Below are 20,141 nucleotides of genomic sequence, written 5' to 3' on the forward strand. Positions count from 1 at the left end.
GTGATCTCGGTGCTGGCTGGTCTTTGACCAGGTTCTGTTTGCCTCAATGCCTGTCTGCCTGGCTGTCCCTCTCCACTTTGCACTTGCACTTCCGAACAGCACTTGCATCTCCTCTTGCCATTATCCTCTCTCGTTCGCTTTTTCAAACCTCTTCCCCTCTTTATCATCAGGTTGCATTTTTTTGCTTCCAATTGCATCTGGCTGGCTCGGGACTTGGATTGTAATTTCCCTCTGCACTGATTGTCAACCACCCCCCGGCCTGTTTGCGACATCTAGCATTCCTGCCATCAACCGCGACCGGACAACTGATCTGAGCACACACACACACTCGCACACTCGCACACACACTCATACACACATCCGTCGTCGTTCTGGTTACAAACCGCACGCTTCCGTCCAAGTCCAAGAACGACAATTGTCCACACGCACATGACCTCGGTCCCGACCTAATACATTTTCGAATACCTTCGTCGTCGTGACAGTCGGACCCTTTTAGCACGCGTTCCGAGCTTAGATTGCTTTTGGGTTGTTGCTGCTTTGCTCCTGCTCGTTGTCTTGCTTCTCGCTGCCTCGACCTCCACTCGCTCTTCTTGTCCACCCCAAAAACCTCCGACACACTTTCACGAGCTTTGTTTTGCAACCATTTCCCTGCCTCACTCGCTTCGAAACGCATTTAACCCCCCCGGACCAAAACAAATACGCCTGGCATCTTTAGTCTACTGAGCAAATCGGTCAATCTACCGGCTTGTGACTTCAAAGTGCACCATCTTTTGAAGCCACTAATACTTGTCGAATTACACACCTTGTTGTTGCCGTGGGTTGGACAAACACTGAAAGATCAACGTTGAACGCAACTGTTACTGGTGCCGTTCGGACTTTTATTCCGATCTTTGAGGAAAAAAGACAAGCCAGCATCCCGTGGATATTTCAGTGTTGCTCCTGGTCTTGTTATGGCCACGATTTGCTGAACAGAACCCCATCGTTTGGCGTATTATGCGGTGATCTTGCCATCACATTTTTTGTCCCCTTTCGCGAAATTTGTGTATTCTCCGAAAGTGAGTGGTCATTGTTCCATCTCGAACGTTGTGCAGCACGGAACCTTTGGTGGCAATGTGCCTCCTATTTGCGTAACAAGCTGACCTCCATACTTCAGGTCTCAAAACCGCTTCAATTAGCAGGATTGCATCACAATGTCATCTCTCAGCTTAGCGGGTGCCCAAGGCATTGGCAGCCTGTTTCTCGTGGCTGCCTCTTGGGTTGGCCTCGCTGATGCAGTCGATGTCGATATTTGTGCCACATTTAACACCGCCTCTATGAACAGAAGTGAGTTTTATCTCATGGGATGACTAGTCCTGCCACGTAATGCTGACTCTCGCAGATGTCAGTATGTTCCAGACGAATGGCCTTTGCCATGATTTTTGCACGCCACAAGGCTACGCCTATGCCATCACACAATCCAACAATTGCTGGTGTTCAAACTACACGCCTGCAAAGTCAGCCCAGGTCAGCACCTCTAAGTGCAGCCTGAACTGTCCCGGCTACCCGGACGAGAAGTGTGGCGGCCAAGGCTTGTTTGCCTATCTGAATCTCAATGCTGCATTGCCTTCAGGTACCAAAGGACCGGATGCCAGTTCTACCACAGAGGTAAGTTTCCCAGTATCGTCTCATTGCCTTGCACGTTTGCGTTTTCCTTTTACTGCGGGCTCCTTTTACTTTTACTATTCTGAACTTCTCGGTACCATCCTATAATCCTGCATTTCAACCTTTTCCACTGTAATGTCATGTTCGGTTCTGCCGGTCTGTTCATGGCAAGCGGCCTGTTTGCAAACATCATCCCCTTCTCCCTTTTTTGCCTTTTCCTTTTTGGACCCAATGACGAAGCGTTGGTCTGGTCCCCTTCGTGTCTTTGCAACTTTCCCTTTACTGCATCTTGCGTTTTTGGCGAGGCAATGTGCACATGCCTTTTGGCTTCCAGACCGAGTTGACGGAGTGGATGACTGAGACGGGGCAGGACAATCCATCTACCTCTACTTCAAGCTCTCTTCCCATGACCACGAGCAGTAGTAGCAGTAGTAGCAGCACATCTTCCACTGTAGGGCTCGACCTCCAAACCCCCTCCCCAATTCAAACCGTATGCCACTGACGCACACACCCCTCCTCTCTCCCTACCCAATATATCTCTATCCCTAACTTCCTATCCCCTAGACATCGAGTGCGCCAATAACTTCCACGACGCAATCGTTGATACTGACCCAATCCCAGCCGACCGAAACTACGTCGAAGCCTGCTTCGACTATCGCTACAGTTACTGCTGACGGAACGGTCAGGACGGTCACGATTGTACCCACAGAAACCGGGGCCGGAGGGCATGCATCCGGCGATAATCAGAGTGTCTCAGTTCAAGACAGTGGATTGAAGACCGGAGCCATTGTCGGAATCGTCGTTGGTATTGTCGGCGGTGTTTTGGTTTTGGCCGGTCTCATCATGTTCTTCTATTTCCGACGAAAGAAGCAACGACAAGAAAACGATTACCGAGACGACCCGAGCATTCGAGGTAGCTCGTCGGGAATGATGGGCTCTGGTCGTCCAGAAATGTCGCGTGCTCCCGGCTCCCCAGGTAGTACCGGCAATAGGAGCAGCACTTTGCAAATCGACCCTCGGATGGACCCTTTCCAACAAAGTCTGTATGCTCGAAGCGGCAGCCGCGAGAGCGTCAACACGCTTCGCGACGACCACGACTACTCGAGACGCATTCAGCAGCCCAAAGTCCTGCGGGCCACGAATCCTGATCCCGAGCATTCGAGTGGAAGCTAAAACTTGGTTTCAAGATTGGGTTTCCAACATGCTGCATCTTTCCCGAGAAGGGATTTTCCTTTTTTTCTTCACAATTTTCTTGGACACTATAGACGACACAGAATGTGACGAAGCACATGAAACAACTTCGATTCTCATAAACACAAAACGGCTTGCCCTTTTTCTCACGCGAGGAGGACATTTGCACATAGGCATATTTTCCAAGATACCAGGATGGCGTTAGCACTTTTTAAGGCGAATATTTACGGCATCAAATGAAGATCACCGTTTCGGGTGGTCAACGGCGAAATTGATGAAGGGACCAACGACTGCATGGGTACCGACGTTTTCGCACAAAGTTTTGTTTTAAGGCGGGGGCCAGTGGAGGATGCTGAATATTGATGGGATGGGAACTGCGGCAGTCCATTTTTGGGCCTCCAGTTTTGGGCTACCATCTTGGTTGATGGCAACTCAGCCTACCCTCTGTCGGGAAGAGATGGACAGGCCACAGTTCTTGGGAGCGCCTCCAAGTGAGATATGGAAATACTGCTGGTAGCAGTACTGGTTTGTACATACAACATCACGTTATGACACGGATACAGCGTAACGGCTCTTTATGAAGTCTAGGGCGGACACGCCAGGGTATATTATCTTATATTTGGTTTATGGGAACTGGCAGCGCATTGTATCAAGGAAACTGGAATAGCAAAGCAATTGGACATTTTTTCGGGATGATTTGTTGCTCATGCTCTACAAAATGATGTGTGTGTTTGAACGTCGACCCGCCGTGTCTCGCCACACCGTTTGGCGACTGGCGCAAGCCCTTTCTCATGTTAATATTCAGGAAAAGATGTCGAGTGGTCTCGGTTGCAGTGCAGAGTTGATGAAACTGCCTTGCGCTATTTGACGACTTTCATGAGGTCTCGGCCTGTATTAAGTGCTACTTATGAAATGGGCCTGACTAAAGATGCCCGGCTGTGCTCAAACTCAAATATGCCGGTGTGAGTAAACACGTCCTATTCTATTCTTGGTGAAACAAAAAGAAATGACACATCGCAAATAGTATATACAGTCTCTTCCAGGAGGTTCAATGCCAAGCAGCATTCACACGGAATCACACGGAATCACACCTAAGCTCAACCAGTAGCTTCCTTCATCCAACTCCACGCTTCATCCGACTGTCTCCTGTACTCAATGGCAGCCAGGCCCGTCACAACAATCAGATCCATCAAAAACCCATCGTCTATCCTGTCAAAAATATGAATTGCACTGGGTCCGCTTCCCATGACGTGTCCCATCATTGACTTCTTCGTACACGCAATCACGCGACCGTGACTGTCGACCAGTTTGAGACCACTGCCCACAAGCGAAGTGCTCTTCCATTGCATTTCGTTTACTCCGGGATACGTGAAGTAGTGGCCCCCAATGGGACTCCTGCGCTTCATGACAAAGTCTCGGCCGTGGACGTTGAGCTCCATCTTGGACGAGATGAAGTGGAAGTGGACGCGGCCGATGGGAGGGCCTGCCTGGGCGTGTTGTCCGTAGACGTGGTGGTTTGGGCCGTAGCGGACCTGCATGTTTTCGAGGAGGGTATCTTGGCTGATTGTGTAGAGTATGGCTTTTGTGCTTTGGGGGGTCTTTTCGGTGAGGGCTTTGAGGGTCTTGTCCATGTGGGTTGATATGTTGAGGATGTGGACGGGGTCCGGGTTTTCTTCGAGGAATGGTATCGGCATTGTGAGTGTGATGTGTGGTGTTGTGCTTGTTTTGTCGTGATGGCTATGAGGTGGTGTAGGTGTTGGGTGAAGTTGGTGTTTTAAACATGTTGAATTGCTGGATTTTTTCTTGGGGGAGAAATGAAATCTGCCTTGGGTTCGTAATCTAGATTCTAGATCTGCCCTTTTTTTTTTCTAGAAATGACGAGTTCCCGTCCGTGGTTTGATTTTATCGGGCATCTTTATGACAAGGCTGCGATGCTGCGAGACAACGGCAGATGGTGGCGCGCGAGTTTGCTTCCCAAAAGGGAAAAATCGAAGCAGTGGCTGAGTTTGATGTGGAGAATTCGAATCGATGTGCCGCCAGCCCTGTCAGTGTGTAACACCAAGAGAAGTCTTGGCCAAATTTCACTCCTGATTCAGGCTTAGCCAGTGATTATTCGTGGTGTCCCGAACCCAATGTGTCTGACGTATTCAACACGAGCCTTACGCCTGAGCAAAAATAAGGTTGTGAGGCCGCACACGACAACGGCAGTGGCTGTGCGAACAAAAGTCGACGGTATCATGAGCGGACAAGATTTTCCAACTTAAATTGCCTATTCTCGCAAAATCTTGACATCAAAGACGACATATGTATTATTCAGGATATACCGACAATGAATAAAGTCAGAGCGCGCAAAGTTCCCAGCGGAAGATCCTGCTGGGGCTGCAAAGCGAAGCGTCTAGTGTGCGATTTCGAACAACCGTCCTGCAACAAGTGCAAAGCAAGGGGAGTAGAATGCCCCGGGTACGATAAGAAGCCGCTGGTTTGGATTCCAGACGGGCAGGTTAAGAGCTGTGGGCGACGCCACCGTCAGGAGCAGCTGGTTCCATGTCGTGTGCCGGGGATGTTGGGCCGAGCTTGGATAGACTCGTGCAGACCGTTTGAGGTGGTTACTTACTGTAAGACTTTTACCCGTTTGAGTTACAAGCATGGGATGGGGCGCTGACCACTTTGGCATATAGATAATTCGTGTATTGCGCCTGATGCTGTTTGCGCTGCTGACGCCTGGGGGCCAGAGGACCAGCATTATATCCCGTTGGAGTTTGCGCGGGATATACCTGAGGCGGCGCTTAGTAGTCTGACTTGCATTGTATTGGGGCATAGGATACTGCAGAGTCAGGATGATGCGTATCGGGTGCAGCTTTCGTATCGGTTGCGTGGGTGTAGGAGTAATGCGATTCGAGCTGTAAGTCGGCAGATTAGTGCTGGGGAGTTGGCGAAGGATGATGATACGTTGTGGGCGGTTCTGCTGTTGTTTCTTGCAGATGTGAGTTTTATCCTTGAACTTTTGACTTATCTTGCTGAGTACTTTGTAGGTGCAACAGGCTCTTACGTTCGATTGGAGACCACACTTGGATGGCGCGAGTACGCTTATAGATCTGCGAGGTGGCATGTCGAGCTTTGCCTTGTCGACCAACAACTTTAAGCAGGTCGTTCTGTACTACATACTGTGAGTCTTTACCACACCAAATGCCCACTTTGTATATTAACCGTGTCCTATTTAGGGCGGACGTCATGGGACGAACGACTAGTCCGTCCATGACGCTTGAAAAGGCGGAAGCACACCTTCGACTCACACAACTGATACCGGAGCTATACCATAACGGAATGCGAACATCATGTCCCTGTCCGCCGGAGCTGTTTCAATACATCATCCTCGTCAACTATCAACGTGCTTTACTGAACGAGATGGATGTCACAGAAGAGATACGTCGAAACACGGCGATGAATATCCTCGATCAAATCAACGCGTTCTGTCCCGAAGACTGGGTACACGAAACTTTTGGCACACAATCTGGTTGTTCGCCGTCGGAGGGGAGTAGCCGGGTAAACATGCTGTCAGGATGGTTGTACCTTGCCTCGTCGTATCAGTGCGCTGCTGCGGTGTACTGTCTCGGAGCTCTGCTGAATGGCCATCGGCGTACAGAAGCAGAGGGCGCTGATGTATTAAGTCCTTTGGAAACTGACGATTTAAGTCGTTTGAAAATTGACGAATTGCCCCAAGATGGAATGCAAAGGGCATATCATGCCGTGCTGATGTACTATCTTACGCAGATGATGCGTCTGGATGGTGAGGGTAGCGGCTACGGCAAGCTGGCGGTGTGGCCGATTGTCATTGCTGGAATGGGAGTACCACAGGGCGATGAAGGTTCAAAGGAGTTTATTAGGAGGCACTTGCGGGCTGCGAGTTCGGTGTTGGGGACGTCGTCGACTTTGGTGGCGATTAATGTGCTGGAGAAGATTTGGAGTCAGTCGGAGGTTTGTTATAGTCGGTGTTGGGATGAAGTGTTTGACAGGAGCTACATTTTTGTAATTTAACTTAGCAGAAGCTTGAGGTTTGCTGTGCTCTAAATAGATGGTATGACTGATGATTTACTCTGGCGGTGTAACTGTGAGTGCCATCCTTGACGTTGTTCAATGTTTGATGTTTGTGTGTTCTACGACGTGCAATTTGCACTCTAACCCTGACATTTATGTATAAATGATATTGCAACAACGACGAGCTCTCTCTTAGCAACTCCCTTATTATGTGAAAGATATATTCAAGGCTCAAATACCCATATTATCGCGAATAATTTGCCCAAACGGCGGCGGAAGCATACATATGGAAAGTCTGCGTGTGCACATCCATCGCCCCAAATGTTCGACCTCTCCATGCTATTCACAGATTTAAAGCTCAAGCGAAGTACTGAGGTCAAGAGGTTGCAAAAAGTGTGATAGTCGGTGTAGTGGTCCAGAAAATTCTCCGTGCTTCTAGCTACCTTGTTTCAAATAATGTCTAGAACTTGCAGTGCAGTGCATTTGGCAGGGTGCCTTGTGGACTCTTCTAAATTGGGTCCGGCTTTGGCTGTTATAAACGAATCCTCGTCGTACATGTTGAGGTTTCTATACACCCATATTTAAAGACTAAAAACACACGCCGACAGCACCATGGGCAGAAGAATGTCTTACAACGGTCACCGCCGTTCTTTTGTTGGTCCTGCTTCCGCTCTGCTCCGCCTTGATGGTACGTTCTCCGCTAACCCTGCCCAGTGAGCTGCCCTATTTCCATGCTGGGTGAAGTAATCTTGGCTTAAATTTGTATCACCCCTGAATATGGTAGAGGCTGCAATGCACCTTAATTCGGTACTCATCTCTAAATTGATATGGAGAATTGGGCGATAGAGGACGTCACTGTCGATGATGCCCCCGCCTTGGCTCGCAACAACGGCACCGCTTTCTGGGAAGAGCCAATGTGGAGGATGTTGTGGCCCAAGGACAAGTCAAGAGAATTTATTATCGAGAACCTCGCCAAGATTCTTCAGAGGCGGTTGATCAGTGACCGGGAGACTACACGACACCAAAAGCTCGTGGATAGACACACCGGCTCCCTTCTTGGATATTCAAGATGGCGGTTTCCAGAGCCAACGACAAAATGGCTGGACGCTCAAGTCCCGGACACTGATTCACGGCGTAAAAGAGAGATACTAGAAGCTGCGGAATCTACGTGGTGGGAACCGAGGAGGGATCTGGAGCCGTTGGATAGCAAGAATGACAGAGTTGCGGAGCGAATTCTGGCTGAGAGGCCATACCTTAGTGAGTTTGTCGGTGAGATAGCGGCTTTGGCATTTGAAATGGGTCTAATCTTGGAGAAATAGAGCTTGACTATCTTGCTGTGCATCCCGAGCACCAGGGGCAGGGAATCGCTACCACCCTTGTGAGGGCTGGCATTTTGGAAGCGGAAAGGATTGGGCTTCCAATATTTGTTTTTGCTTACAGAGCTGCGAGGAGTATCTACTTGAAGCTGGGTTTCACAGAAGTTGCTTCTGTGAAACAAGACGACTCGGCGTATGGTGGTTGCGGTGAGTATGCAGTCTTCTTTATGGTTTATGATATCGATCCCACAGACAGCGACTGAGCGAAACGACCTCTGTGAAAGAAAAAAAAAATGCTTCCAGAGCTAGAATAATATTCACAATACGCTTGCTTGACTACTTCTTATCACGTCTCTTTTTGTCTGACCACCGTGCCCTCATAACCTTGAGCAACACCCACGCAATGAGTCTGTATGCCACAATGCACGCCGCCATACACGCAACATTCACAACAGGATCAACATTGAAATTATACAAATCCAGCACCTGTTCACCCGTCTCAATGGGACAACTCCCATCAGGTAACCGCTGCTCATCCGTACACGTAAACCTGATATCCCGCAACGAGTACGGCGCCAAAGACCGCGTCGCGTACCGAATCGGAGACAGGTAATTGACCGCCTTGAACAAATCCGGCATATTGATAGAAAGCACGCCCGCCATAGAATTTGCCACGGAGAGAAAAATACCCATAATGTTGACCGCGAAGCCAGTATGCCCAAAGAGCGTGTTGAACATGATGCCCAGGCTCTCTCCGCACGAGACGACACCAAAGCACGCAAACACACAGACGAAGTACATGGCGACTGTTCTCGGCAGGCCGACCGCAAAGGCGCCCAGGACGCCAAATACCAAACAACTGAGGATCTCGAACGGGACTTCGATGAGGGTGTAGGAAGCGAGGAACGCCTCCACGCTGTACACGCCGTCGTCGTCCTCGCGGTAGAACACGTCTCGCTCGTTGGGGTACACGGCGACGTTTTGCAGCATGCCGACGAAGTAGAATGCGCCGATTTGCTGGACGAAGCCCATGCGGTTTTGGATGGCGTAGTAGTCGTTGCCGACGGGGGCGAAGAAGAGTGTGAAGACGGCGGCGAGGCCGACGACTTGCATTGTGCGGGCCATGATGAGCTGTGGCTGGCGGCGGGTGTTGATGATGGCTCGCTGGAGAAGTAAGGGTAGGGCTGTGAATAGGGATGCTCGTTTGCGAACTAGAGCTCCGAGTTCTGCTGGCGTAGATACTTTGGCCTTGTTGAACGATCGTCGAGGTGGTGTTGAAGCTTTGCTCTGCTCGGCGACGAGGATGCCTTTCTCTTGGTACTTTTCCTGTTCTATATTTGTGTCTGCAGCGCATGGGTCGGATGATTTCTCACCCACTTCGTCGGCTTCTTGGATTTCTGATAGTCGACGGTCTGCGGTATTGTCAAGTTCATCAGGCCCGCCGTTGCCCCAATGCTCAATCAACTTCTGTACTCTGGCGCGGCTCTCTGCTTCACGATCATCCTGCTGTAGATCAATGGTGATCATGTCAAGCGCAAAGTCAGCCGGGTTAGTGTGCTGAGGACAGTCGTATCCGTGTCTAACGAAATAGCCTAGCATATGCTTTGCGGCGCCGGCATATACAGGCAATCCTCCTCGCGCAAGGAGTAGCACGTTGCCAAAGTGTTTGAAAAGATCCGATCGGGCCTGGTGGATAGTCAAAATGAGTGTTCGGCCCTCGTTTGCCAACCCTTCTAGAACTTCCATGATGGAACTCGCAGTGAAGGCATCCAAGCCCGAAGTCGGCTCATCGAGCAGCAAGATTCGAGGATCTGTAAGGACTTGCACAGCAATGGAGACACGACGCTTCTCACCGCCAGATATACCCTTGATCATGTCACTGCCAATCAAGTTGTTGGCACAGTCCTTCAATCCCATTTTCATAAGTACGTCTTCCGCACGGCGGTATTTCTCCTCTGTGCTCATGAAAGACGGGAGTCGAAGACCAGCCGCAAAGCGTAGCGTTTCTCGCACAGTCAACGATGGGAGCAGGGCATCATCGTCTTGACATACATATGAGCAGACTGACCGGATGACCGAGTCGGAGGGTACGGCGCCGTTAAAGGTTAGTTTCCCGGATGGTCGATACTTGGTGCCGACCGAGTTGCGCAGCCTTAGAGCCATGGCGTTGAGAAGCGACGTCTTACCACTGCCTGAGGGACCCATGATGACGTTCAAAACACCGGCTTGGAATGTTGTTGAGACGGGGTTTAGAATCGTCTTCCGGGGTAGTTTCTTCCCGTACATGTTTCTTTTGTCGAGTCCCAGGGCAAAACCGTCCAGACCAAGATCGATGGCTCGAACTTCTGAAATTGACTGCGCAGTCATTTTCTCCTTGCCGGCGGATAAATCTGTATCGGAAGAACGGGCGCGCGCAATAGTCATTTCAACTTTGATGAAGTGCAGCCCAAAGACTGACAAACTGACGAAGAGAACCACAAAGGACGCAAGGATGATGATGGGTCGAGCTACCCAGTTGCTGGGAAAGCCGAGCGATCGCATCACATAGTCGCCGCTGTATTGATTGCAGCCTGGATTCGATCGACCTCCCGGGAGGGGACAATTGTAAAAGTTGCCCTCGAATTCATTACCAGCATATGCACTGAACGCATAGAACTGTAGTTTATCAGCGATGCCACCACATGAGCGAAGCTGAGAAAAGGAAAAACTCACATTGTAGGCTGTCCACTTGAGCCATCGGACGTACACGGGTATAGTATTCACTTGGACAAACATGCCACAAGCGATACTCTGAATCGTGTAAGCCAAGTTGGCAATCAAACTTGCCCCAGCAAAGTGTCGCACCGCAACAACGCAAGTCATTGCACAGCAAACAGACACATAGTGGTTGGCAAGCGTGATGGTAAAGAAGATGAAAAACTTGCTGACTGATCGCTCAAAGCCAGCCATGAAATACACCAAAACCGAAAAGAGAAACGGTACCGGGAGATCTTCCGTTGGAAACCTGGCTAGTCGTCGTGACAGAACGTACGGAAGGGCGTCAACACAGTTATCTGACGATTCTCTATCGAATGTCGGAATGTCAATCGTCATGCGGTACACCTCAAACAGAAGAATCAAGTATCCCTGCAGACCGGCGGCGGTATAAAGACCTCCCTCTCTCGAACGAATGCCTGCCTGATCACGACCGAGGTCGAAGAAGATGTACCCGGTGACTATACCCATGAGTACAGCCTCGATTATTGCTGCCGCCATACCCAATGGATCTCGGTATGTCACTTTCAGGGTCCGGTCGGTAAGGACGCGCAGCTGCCGAGTGAAACTCGCATGAGTCTTGGCAACATTATCTTGCTTCCGATGTCTGTTGTCGACAATTTCCAACAGAGGAGGGTATCGTCTCGCGCTTTCTTCTTCCCACGCGCTCTTTAGGCTGTCCACTCTGGCGCTCGTCTCGGCTTCCAGCTCAGGAGTGCGATTGTCTACGGCCGTGATGTCGATGATATATTCGGCTGGATTGACGAACGGAGGTAGCGAGAACCCGTGAGTCTTGAACCAAGGAAGACAGTCAGGTATGGATCCCGCGTATACAGGACCACCCTTGGACAGCACAACCAAGTTATCGAATAGGTTCCAAATCTCCGAACGAGGTTGATGGATAGTGGTAATCACTGTTCGTCCCTTCTGAGCAAGCGCCTTGAGCGTTCGCACAAGTTGAAACGCGCTTGTAGCGTCCAGTCCTGTCGTCGGCTCATCTAAGAACAAAACAGATGGATTCGCAAGCAATTGCACGCCGATGCTAACTCGTCGCTTCTCACCGCCGGAACACCCCCGGTGTTGACTGTTGCCGATCCTTGTATTGGCGCATTCCTTGAGGCCCAATTCACGAATGACCTCTTCCACAACTCGGTGTCGGTCCTCGGCAGATGTCGAGGAGGGGAGGCGCAGCGCCGCAGAGTAATGAAGTGTCTCGCGTACCGTCAATGTTGGCAGTAATATGTCCTGCTGCATCACGTAGGCGTGGCGGATGTTGTGGACACCTGTTTGGCGGTTGAACGTTACGAGGCCGCTCTGCTTTAGTCGTGAACTGGTGATGCGCTCGGCCATAGTGTTGAGAAGTGTTGTTTTTCCAGAACCGCTGCCGCCGATGATTGCTGTCAGAGTTCCAGGCTGGAGATCGGCGGCAACGGATTTCAAAAGATCCTTGATGCATGGTGTTGTTTTGAACTTGGCGGCGAATAAGTCTTGGTATGTTGTTGGCTCAAGCCATGATGGTGCTGTATTCACCGACACTGAGAGGTCGCGAATCTGGACGTCAACGGAGGCGACATCGTCGAGGGATAAGTTGCCGGCGCCGGAAATGGAAAATCGTCTCTCGTCCGCGCCGTCTTGCTTGTAGAAAGATGCAGTGTCGACAGAGCTTGGTCGATCGGGTTTCTCCAGGTCAACTGCATTCAATGTGCCATCCGTAACATGACCAGAGTCACAGGCGGAAGCCATGGCCGCGTTTTGGACACGACACGAAGCGCCGGTTGGCTCGGTGCGCTCGGGTTAGTAATTCCGACTTTTAAACATGGAAGAGATTTATCTGAGATGTTGAATTGAGGACAATTTGTAGTCTTGGTCGGCCAAATAAATTGCGTTGAGGTGTATTCTTCGAGGCGGGGAGATTCGCCTCTTTTGGATCTTGGCGACCAACAGATTCCGTCTCCTGCCCTTTCTTACCACCAATACATGGTTTCCATGGATGAATTCCAAAGATTGACAACTTCAGAATAGTGCGTGTACGAGCCTTGTGGTACCAGATTGCCGTATCACGCGGCATGAACCACGTAATATTCTGAACACCAGTCTGAGAAACTATCGAATTTCCTACATGCGACGTATCCAACCAACACAATGAGGGTTGTACAGACAGTGATCGAAAAAGCATCTGACAAAGAGTTAAGCTACTGTAGGCTAGCATCTCCGCAACTGTGTGGCACCATGTCATGTCGTTTAACCGGCGCTTGTTGCATCCGGAGCTAGAAATCCGCTTCGGCTCACTAGCCATGGGTATGTGCGAACCGAATGGCACATCAACTTCCAATCGAAATGTGTCCGTTGTCCATGGCATGTGTTTTTAACATAATGTTTGCTTCGTTGCGCTCTTTTGAAAGTCCAGCCATCCTTGTCTTTCTACCCGTGAAGTTGGACCTTGCAGAGATACCTACATACATGTGAGACATGTCGTGTTGCTCATCTGGCTTTACTAATGCTCCGATGTGACCGAGAAACAGTCGTGACACCCATCTTACATTCAAGACATGCAAGCCACGTCCCAATAAGCAGCACTTGAACCATCCAATTGAAGGTTGAGGCTGCGGCTCGCTTGCATTCGAAGCCTGGAAGCGAAGCCTAGAAGGAAGCTAAACCCATCATCGACAGCTCGCTTACAGGCCCAAGGTGCCTTTTCAAGGTTCCATCCATTCAATGATCCTTTATTTTATGCGCCACAGTAAACTCCGCTCGGGTCACTGGAACCTAATCTCCGCCGGTTGATCTGTTGCACCGATTAACAGCAGGGGCGCACACGCATTTGTTGAGTCTGGTCACTTTACACATGCAATTGTCAATCCACTGGTAGAGAAGACAAAGCAGCATCAATTGTCCTTTTGTACCATCTCGAATGACGGGTGGGATCGATCGAGGCGCTTGCAGTCTATCGACGGTACGTCCCGCCGAGTTCCGAGACCTGAGGCAGTTTGCAAGGGTTAAGAAAGTCATTCTGACTCGTAGCTCAGCCTTGCAAGCCGCATTTGTTTCAGACCGTGTCTTAATTATTGAGCTTAAAGAGAAGTAACAAGTAATCTGGATACATAATACCTGTTATAGAGGATTTGTGTATCTGGCGGTGTGCTGTGAAACCAGGTCTGGCTTCTGTTTCCCTTGAAGTCGACATCACAGTCATACAGAGTTATCATGGCACTGTCGCAACCCAATAGTCCCGCCTGTAGAACAAAACGCAACATTTCGGCATAACGCCGATTTCGAGTCCGTACATGCTGGCAGAGACCGGCTAACAAGACACTTAGTATCTGGGACTTTACACAAAGGTGCCGTAACTCCGCGTGCATATTCAGATCAATAACTGTCTTTTTGTATGGTTCTGATTGAGTTACCAGCGTTCCATTGTTGGGGCGCGGGAACGACGAAAGGAAAAACCCGAGTGACAGCGGCAGGGTATTCATATAATTAACTCCCGAGACAGATTTCTACCAAGCCGAGCATCTCACGATAGATGCGACATAAGATGAGATAGTTGGGTGAATCCATGTCGGGATTGATACTGCGTGAATTTGAAGTGACTGAGGGTTGAGTTTCGCCAGTCCCAGAGCCAAAACACATCGCACACCAAACGAATTCTAATTGATAGCTTAAAGGCTCTAGCTTAAAGTGGAATTGTAACCCAAAAACCTAGCATTATTTCTAGTTACCAGGGCGTCGGCTATTGCCTTCGCGGGAAACACAGTTGCTCACGAATCATTTGCCGGTGGCACGGCATGGCCTGTCTTCAAAGTTATGGTACAGTCCGCTTCTTAGCTCGGCTTTTACCACTTTATTCCCAGGATGAGTCAATTCTGCTCCGAAAAAACGCCAACTCTTCAAACCAAACCAATCAAGAACATAATTGGTGTCGACATGACATGTATATTGGCGGCAAACAGCTGTGCCCGCTTTATACCCAGCAAAGCCGTTCGTTAGCCTACCGCGGAAAACATGAACCCGAACATTGAAATGTCAAAACGACGCCCGCGAGCCGGCTCATTCACATATTCCACCAGTTACGTCCCAACTTCGCTAGCTTTCATACCGACCAGCGGGGTTCAGGCCGCTTTACGCCCTCCACTGTCTTAATCAGTGGTTTGAGTGGCACCACCCCGGATTCCGGTGGCTTGGGAATCTGGGGATCCCCCACGTTCAAGGTGTCAGTGGCGGGAACTATGCCGGGGATAGACATGATGATATGCCCCCCGCGTTTTCATTACCCGACGGATAGCTGAGACAGTTGAGAAGAGGCGAGGAGAGGATATATCTACCGGGGGTTTGTGTTGATGTCGTGGCAAAGGTTTTGGTTGAGTTTACTCTCTGCTGAGAAAGTCTGTCGAGACGGCTACTTCGAACCATCATTCTCCGAACCGACACCATGGATTCTGCAAGGGATGAACATGCCGACAAGCCTGTCGACTATGACGCAGATCACGTCGAACATGAATTAAAGATTCCCAAGGTGGAAACAGTCCATCATCCTGATCCAAGACTGTACATCGAGGCTCTGGAGCGATACCCAAACGATGATTCCATCGACCAAACTGCCGAAAGGCGGCTGAAACGCAAGTTGGATATGAGAATCCTTCCATTGCTGGGGATATGTTACTTTTTCTACGTATGTGTTTCTCACCAAGATACCCCCTATCTTTCATCAAAGGCGTTCAATTGTAGCAATGGTACCAGTGCCTGAGACTTCCGAAACTGACGATTGAGCAGTATGTCGACAAAACCACCCTCTCCTACGCCGCCATATTCGGGCTCAAAGACGACCTACACCTCGAAGGCACCCAGTATTCCTGGCTAAGCAGCTGCTTCTACTTTGGCTGGCTCGTCTGGGCCATCCCATCCAATCTTCTCATGCAGCGCAGCCCGCCGGCGTACTACCTCGCCTTCAACATCTTCATGTGGGGAGCGCTTCTCATGCTGCAGGCCGTTGTACACAATTTCGGCGGTCTGATGGCCCTTCGTGTACTCTCAGGCGCGTTTGAAGCCATTGCCGACCCGGCATTTATGCTCATAACCTCCATGTATTATACTCGTGAGGAGCAACCGTCTCGAATTTCAGCCTGGTACGCTTGGAATGGTATTGGCGTCGCTGGTGGTGGTTTGCTTGGTATGGAAGAAACCCTATCGAATGTCATTACCAGTCCGACTAATTGAGAAACTAGGCTATGCCATAGGCCACATCAAAGGAGCTCTCGCGTCCTGGCGCTATGAGTTCATCATCATCGGCGCTCTCTGCGCCTTTTGGGGCATCGTTCTGTGTCTTATGCTGCCCAACTCTCCCCGAACAATCTTTGGCTTCACCCACGACGAGAAACTCATGATGATTGCGCGCATCAGACGTAATCAGACGGGTATTGAGCAGCGAAAAGTTAACTGGGATCAGATCAAAGAGGCGTACTTTGACTACAAGACCTGGCTGTTTACACTCCTCGGTTTCGTGGCGAATATTCCCAATGGAGGGATTTCCAATTTCTCAACTCTTGTTATCAAGGGCTTGGGCTTTGATACGTTCAAGACAGCGCTGCTGGGAATTCCGCAAGGCGCACTCGTTGTCATTTGGATTGGCCTTGGTGCCTTGGCAAACAAATACATGCCCGCCAACAGTAGAACACTGGTTTGCGCCGCGTTTATGCTTCCGACTATCGCTGGCGCGCTTGGTTTCCTCCTCGCTCCGACGGATGCTTACGTCGGACGACTTATCTGCTTGTGAGTATTTTTTGTCTCTAATGTGTGGTCCAGGTGGCTAACAACCCACAGCTACTTAACAGGCTCGTATCAAGCGTCCTTCGTCATCTCACTATCCCTCATCACATCCAACACTGGTGGTCAGTCGAAGAAGATGATTGTCTCTGGAATGATTTGGTTCGGTGCTTGTATTGGAAACATTGCCGGACCGTTCTTCTACAAGTCTGATCAGGCGCCGTCGTACCGATTGGGCATCGGCTCTCTTTTGGTGGCGAATTGCATTGAGCTTCTGCTGTTCTTTGTGTTTCGATATGCGTTTATTTGGGAGAATCGTCGGAAGGAAAAGATTCGGGAAGAGTTGAGGAATAATGGGCAGCTTTTGGAGACGCTTAACGTAACGGCGTTTCAGGACATTACGGATAAGGAGAATCCGAATTTTGTCTATGTATATTAAAGATGTGGCACTAGAGAGAAGACTATTGTACTTTCGAGTCAAAATGATATCGTCAACTTGGTTCATACGCTAGATGCCATTTCGCGGATGTTTTTAGCACGTGGCAGATTCAGCTTCTACTAGGAGCAACATGAGAGTTTCAAGATATGTACATGTATTGCTATTGACGTATATGCTATTGAAACTATTTACAAGCTAAGTTTGACTGAAAAGATGCCTCGCTCAATGCTATTGACAAGAAGATGACCGCTCTGGAAGTAAGGGTACACAGACCAGGAGCCCGTGAATTTCACTTCGCCGCCAACAGAGTCATCCTCCGGGTGGACGTCAAAGAAACCGACCTCTTTGAAGCCAGCACCAGTGCTATCCTGCGCAACAGAAGTAACGTTGACAACACGGAGACCAGACCCATAGTTAGACATGTAGGACAGACCATCAACAACGTACTGATTGTGGTCGATAGCCTTCGCTGGGCTCTTGTAGTAGCCAGTAAAGACAGGCTTAGACAAGTTAGCCACATCGACGATATATGTAGTCGTGCGGCCGTCGGAGGCAGCTCCGGTCCCCTTGGACTCATCCAGCTCATCATCGAGGAGCAAGTATCTGTGATCGGGGCCAGTAGTCCAGCCCTGGTGCGTGTACGCCGCACCCTGGTATGGAGTTCGAGACAAGATCTTGGGAGACGAGCGAGTGGACAAGTCGTAAATGGTGAGAGTATCCTCATTGTAGCCGAAGCAGATCTCCTTGCCCTTGTGCTGTGTGTCAGGGCCGTTGTAAGTAACGCACTCGGCGTCGTGGACGTAGCCGTCTGCGCCGGCGCATCCAGCGTCCTTGGGCTGTGCGGGATTGGACACATCGACCATCCAGAGACCGGCTTTGCATTTGCCGCTGCGGGAGGTGCCGACGGCGTAGATCATCTTGTTCTTCTCGTGGGCGACGATGTTGTGGCTGCTGCCGAAGCCGTTGAAGTGGGCGGTCAAGTCGGTCTTGATGTTGAAGGTTGGAGGGTTATTGGGGTCGACTTTGAGGAGCTTCTTCATGTCGAAGATCTGGAGGCCGTGGTTGGCTGCTTCTGAGCCAATGTAGACGTGGTCGCCGATGACTTTCATGTCACGCCATGTAGAGGCGGATGTTTGCGTGGGAAGGCGTCCCATCGCTCTGAGGCTACCATCCTTAAGGATCTCAACAAAGGCCGAACCATCAGTTTGGCCAACAACGCCGAATTCTCTCCCAGTGGAAGACGTCCATCCTGTTGTAAAGCCTCAGTTAGCAACGTCATTATAATGCTGAAACTTCCGTGAAGAAGTTTACAAGGTTCTCGATAATACAGGGCCAGGGATGGACTAGTACTTACCCCAGACGTCGTTTCCCTCACGGGTTGTGCTTCCCAAGTCTTGATGACGCAGGAATCCCTTCAAGTCAACGTTGTTACAGGAGTACTCGCCCGCCTTTCCGTTGGAGCATGCCGTAGCAGCCTGGAGCTCATATCTGTCCATGTCATATAGACCGTTGGCGATGTCTTCTTCTCTTTGAGCCGTCTTCAAGGTCATCAACTCATCCATAGACACAGCCATGGGGGAGCTGGAAGCGGCCAAGCTCTCAGCATTGGGAAGAACCATACGTTCTGCCGCGCTGGTGCTGGCCAGCATGGCCAGCAGAATTGAGGTCGCGGATGCCTTCATTGTGAAAGTAGGCTCTGTTCAGAGTTCTGAACCTTTCTATGAGACTATTCTTGAGAATATATGAGCACGATATGAGCAGATTTCGCAAGACAGAGGGATCAGCAACAGACTCTTTATACCTCGCCGCCGGACTACTTAAAGACTATGTAACTCTCTTATCTGCTTCAATTTTGGTTTCCCAAACCCCCCACACCAACCATAACCAAGTCAAAGAGTCTCCGCTGACTTCCGTACTAGGTAGTTGTCTTTGCTAGACTATGTTTTGTCGACGTTGCCCACAGTATGAGCTGGTTGAATCGACAAATGGCGCGATAGATCCCCATCCTCGGCTTTGCACCTTCCTGGAAGGTTGTAATGGAAATCACGTCTCCGCACATTTGGACGGGTCTAATCAAGGACATGCTACGGAGTACAGTGCGGTGGAATATCACTTGGTCGGTTCCATTTTGACTGACCGGGGCTATTTGAGAGTTGCAATCATGAGCTTGGGGAATGGCGAGACGTGGTTCGTTCGTTTGAATGCGTTGTTATTGCCTTTTTCTGGCCTACTCAAAAGATTTTGAGAATGGCTTTCCACAGACACACGACAGTAAACGTCTACACGCGACACCTACAGGCCAAACAGGGGCGGCGACGACTGATTGAGTTATCTTGACCCAAATCTGGGGGTGCGGTTACACGAAACTGGACAACCATCCCAGCAGTTAACAGTCACATTATCCAAAGGGAAGCACCAATCAACTCTGCATTTACTTAGTCACAATGACTGAGTGACCATCCATGGAACAAAGAAAGAAGGCGAAGAAAAAGCCCTGGTCCAATTGGCCGACCTATCCCGACCTGGCAGTTGGTCATGAGTTTCCACGGTAGCACTCAAGTTAACATTTCGCCAAGCTCTGTCCCCTTTTTAAGTCCAGGTCTAAGACCTTGTCGCCTGCCTTTTTCCGCAAAGATGATCAACTCGATTCATGGGAGTGGAGACGATCCCCACGGCTTTTAAGGGCCAAGTCGAGTTGCAAAGCTTTTTAAGGTCGGGGAACTGAGCAAGGTTAAAAACAAAGGTGGCAGTGTGGACCGAGGTTGGAATAGTTTGCGGACCTTGAAGGTACAGTGCTAGAACGTCCTTGGAATCTGCGAGGAAGAACTTGACCAAGTCATGGTCAACGAGATATGCCATTCGTTTATCTCGTGGCTGAGCATCGTGTGGGGTGCAACGAATCATGAAGGGCATGACCAGACGAAAACGGCAGGTTTGTTGCGCCAAAGATAAGAACCGCAGAGTGCAATCGACAGTGCAACGTCGGGGGCCATCTACGCGGCTTG

The 20,141-nt window shown here is 50.0% G+C and overlaps 8 protein-coding genes across 8 annotated transcripts; 4 read left to right on the plus strand and 4 right to left on the minus strand.

Annotated features, from left to right (window-relative positions):
- Positions 1-1,190: 1,190 nt before the first annotated feature.
- VFPPC_14284 (carbohydrate-binding WSC) lies at positions 1,191-2,814 on the plus strand (the record flags this gene model as incomplete). Its single annotated transcript, XM_018292053.1, has 3 exons — positions 1,191-1,323; positions 1,379-1,644; positions 2,263-2,814. The coding sequence occupies 3 exons, from the start codon at positions 1,191-1,193 to the stop codon at positions 2,812-2,814; spliced, it is 951 nt and encodes a 316-aa protein (XP_018143155.1).
- Positions 2,815-3,929: 1,115 nt separating this feature from the next.
- Positions 3,930-4,526, minus strand: VFPPC_07677 (hypothetical protein; the record flags this gene model as incomplete). Its single annotated transcript, XM_018286497.1, has 1 exon — positions 3,930-4,526. The coding sequence occupies one exon, from the start codon at positions 4,524-4,526 to the stop codon at positions 3,930-3,932; it is 597 nt and encodes a 198-aa protein (XP_018143156.1).
- A 635-nt stretch (positions 4,527-5,161) lies between these two features.
- VFPPC_15980 (C6 zinc finger domain-containing protein) lies at positions 5,162-6,883 on the plus strand (the record flags this gene model as incomplete). Its single annotated transcript, XM_022428990.1, has 5 exons — positions 5,162-5,447; positions 5,511-5,815; positions 5,865-5,998; positions 6,054-6,796; positions 6,879-6,883. 5 exons carry the CDS (start codon positions 5,162-5,164, stop codon positions 6,881-6,883), a joined length of 1,473 nt encoding a protein of 490 aa, XP_022284368.1.
- A 1,636-nt stretch (positions 6,884-8,519) lies between these two features.
- VFPPC_07680 (ABC transporter) lies at positions 8,520-12,680 on the minus strand (the record flags this gene model as incomplete). The annotated part of the gene is made up of 2 exons (XM_018286499.1): positions 8,520-10,838; positions 10,896-12,680. The coding sequence occupies 2 exons, from the start codon at positions 12,678-12,680 to the stop codon at positions 8,520-8,522; spliced, it is 4,104 nt and encodes a 1,367-aa protein (XP_018143159.1).
- Positions 12,681-15,366: 2,686 nt separating this feature from the next.
- On the plus strand, positions 15,367-17,136 carry VFPPC_07681 (allantoate permease; the record flags this gene model as incomplete). Its single annotated transcript, XM_018286500.1, has 4 exons — positions 15,367-15,606; positions 15,708-16,104; positions 16,160-16,703; positions 16,755-17,136. 4 exons carry the CDS (start codon positions 15,367-15,369, stop codon positions 17,134-17,136), a joined length of 1,563 nt encoding a protein of 520 aa, XP_018143160.1.
- Positions 17,137-17,324: 188 nt separating this feature from the next.
- Positions 17,325-18,818, minus strand: VFPPC_07682 (regulatory P domain-containing protein; the record flags this gene model as incomplete). The annotated part of the gene is made up of 2 exons (XM_018286501.1): positions 17,325-18,385; positions 18,491-18,818. 2 exons carry the CDS (start codon positions 18,816-18,818, stop codon positions 17,325-17,327), a joined length of 1,389 nt encoding a protein of 462 aa, XP_018143161.1.
- Positions 18,819-19,075: 257 nt separating this feature from the next.
- VFPPC_15981 (hypothetical protein) lies at positions 19,076-19,381 on the plus strand (the record flags this gene model as incomplete). Its single annotated transcript, XM_018293734.1, has 1 exon — positions 19,076-19,381. One exon carries the CDS (start codon positions 19,076-19,078, stop codon positions 19,379-19,381), a length of 306 nt encoding a protein of 101 aa, XP_018143162.1.
- A 356-nt stretch (positions 19,382-19,737) lies between these two features.
- On the minus strand, positions 19,738-20,049 carry VFPPC_15982 (hypothetical protein; the record flags this gene model as incomplete). The annotated part of the gene is made up of 1 exon (XM_018293735.1): positions 19,738-20,049. The coding sequence occupies one exon, from the start codon at positions 20,047-20,049 to the stop codon at positions 19,738-19,740; it is 312 nt and encodes a 103-aa protein (XP_018143163.1).
- Positions 20,050-20,141: the final 92 nt, after the last annotated feature.

Source organism: Pochonia chlamydosporia, chromosome 4 (genome assembly GCF_001653235.2).
Source record: "Pochonia chlamydosporia 170 chromosome 4, whole genome shotgun sequence".
In the NCBI taxonomy this organism is placed as follows: domain Eukaryota; kingdom Fungi; phylum Ascomycota; class Sordariomycetes; order Hypocreales; family Clavicipitaceae; genus Pochonia; species Pochonia chlamydosporia.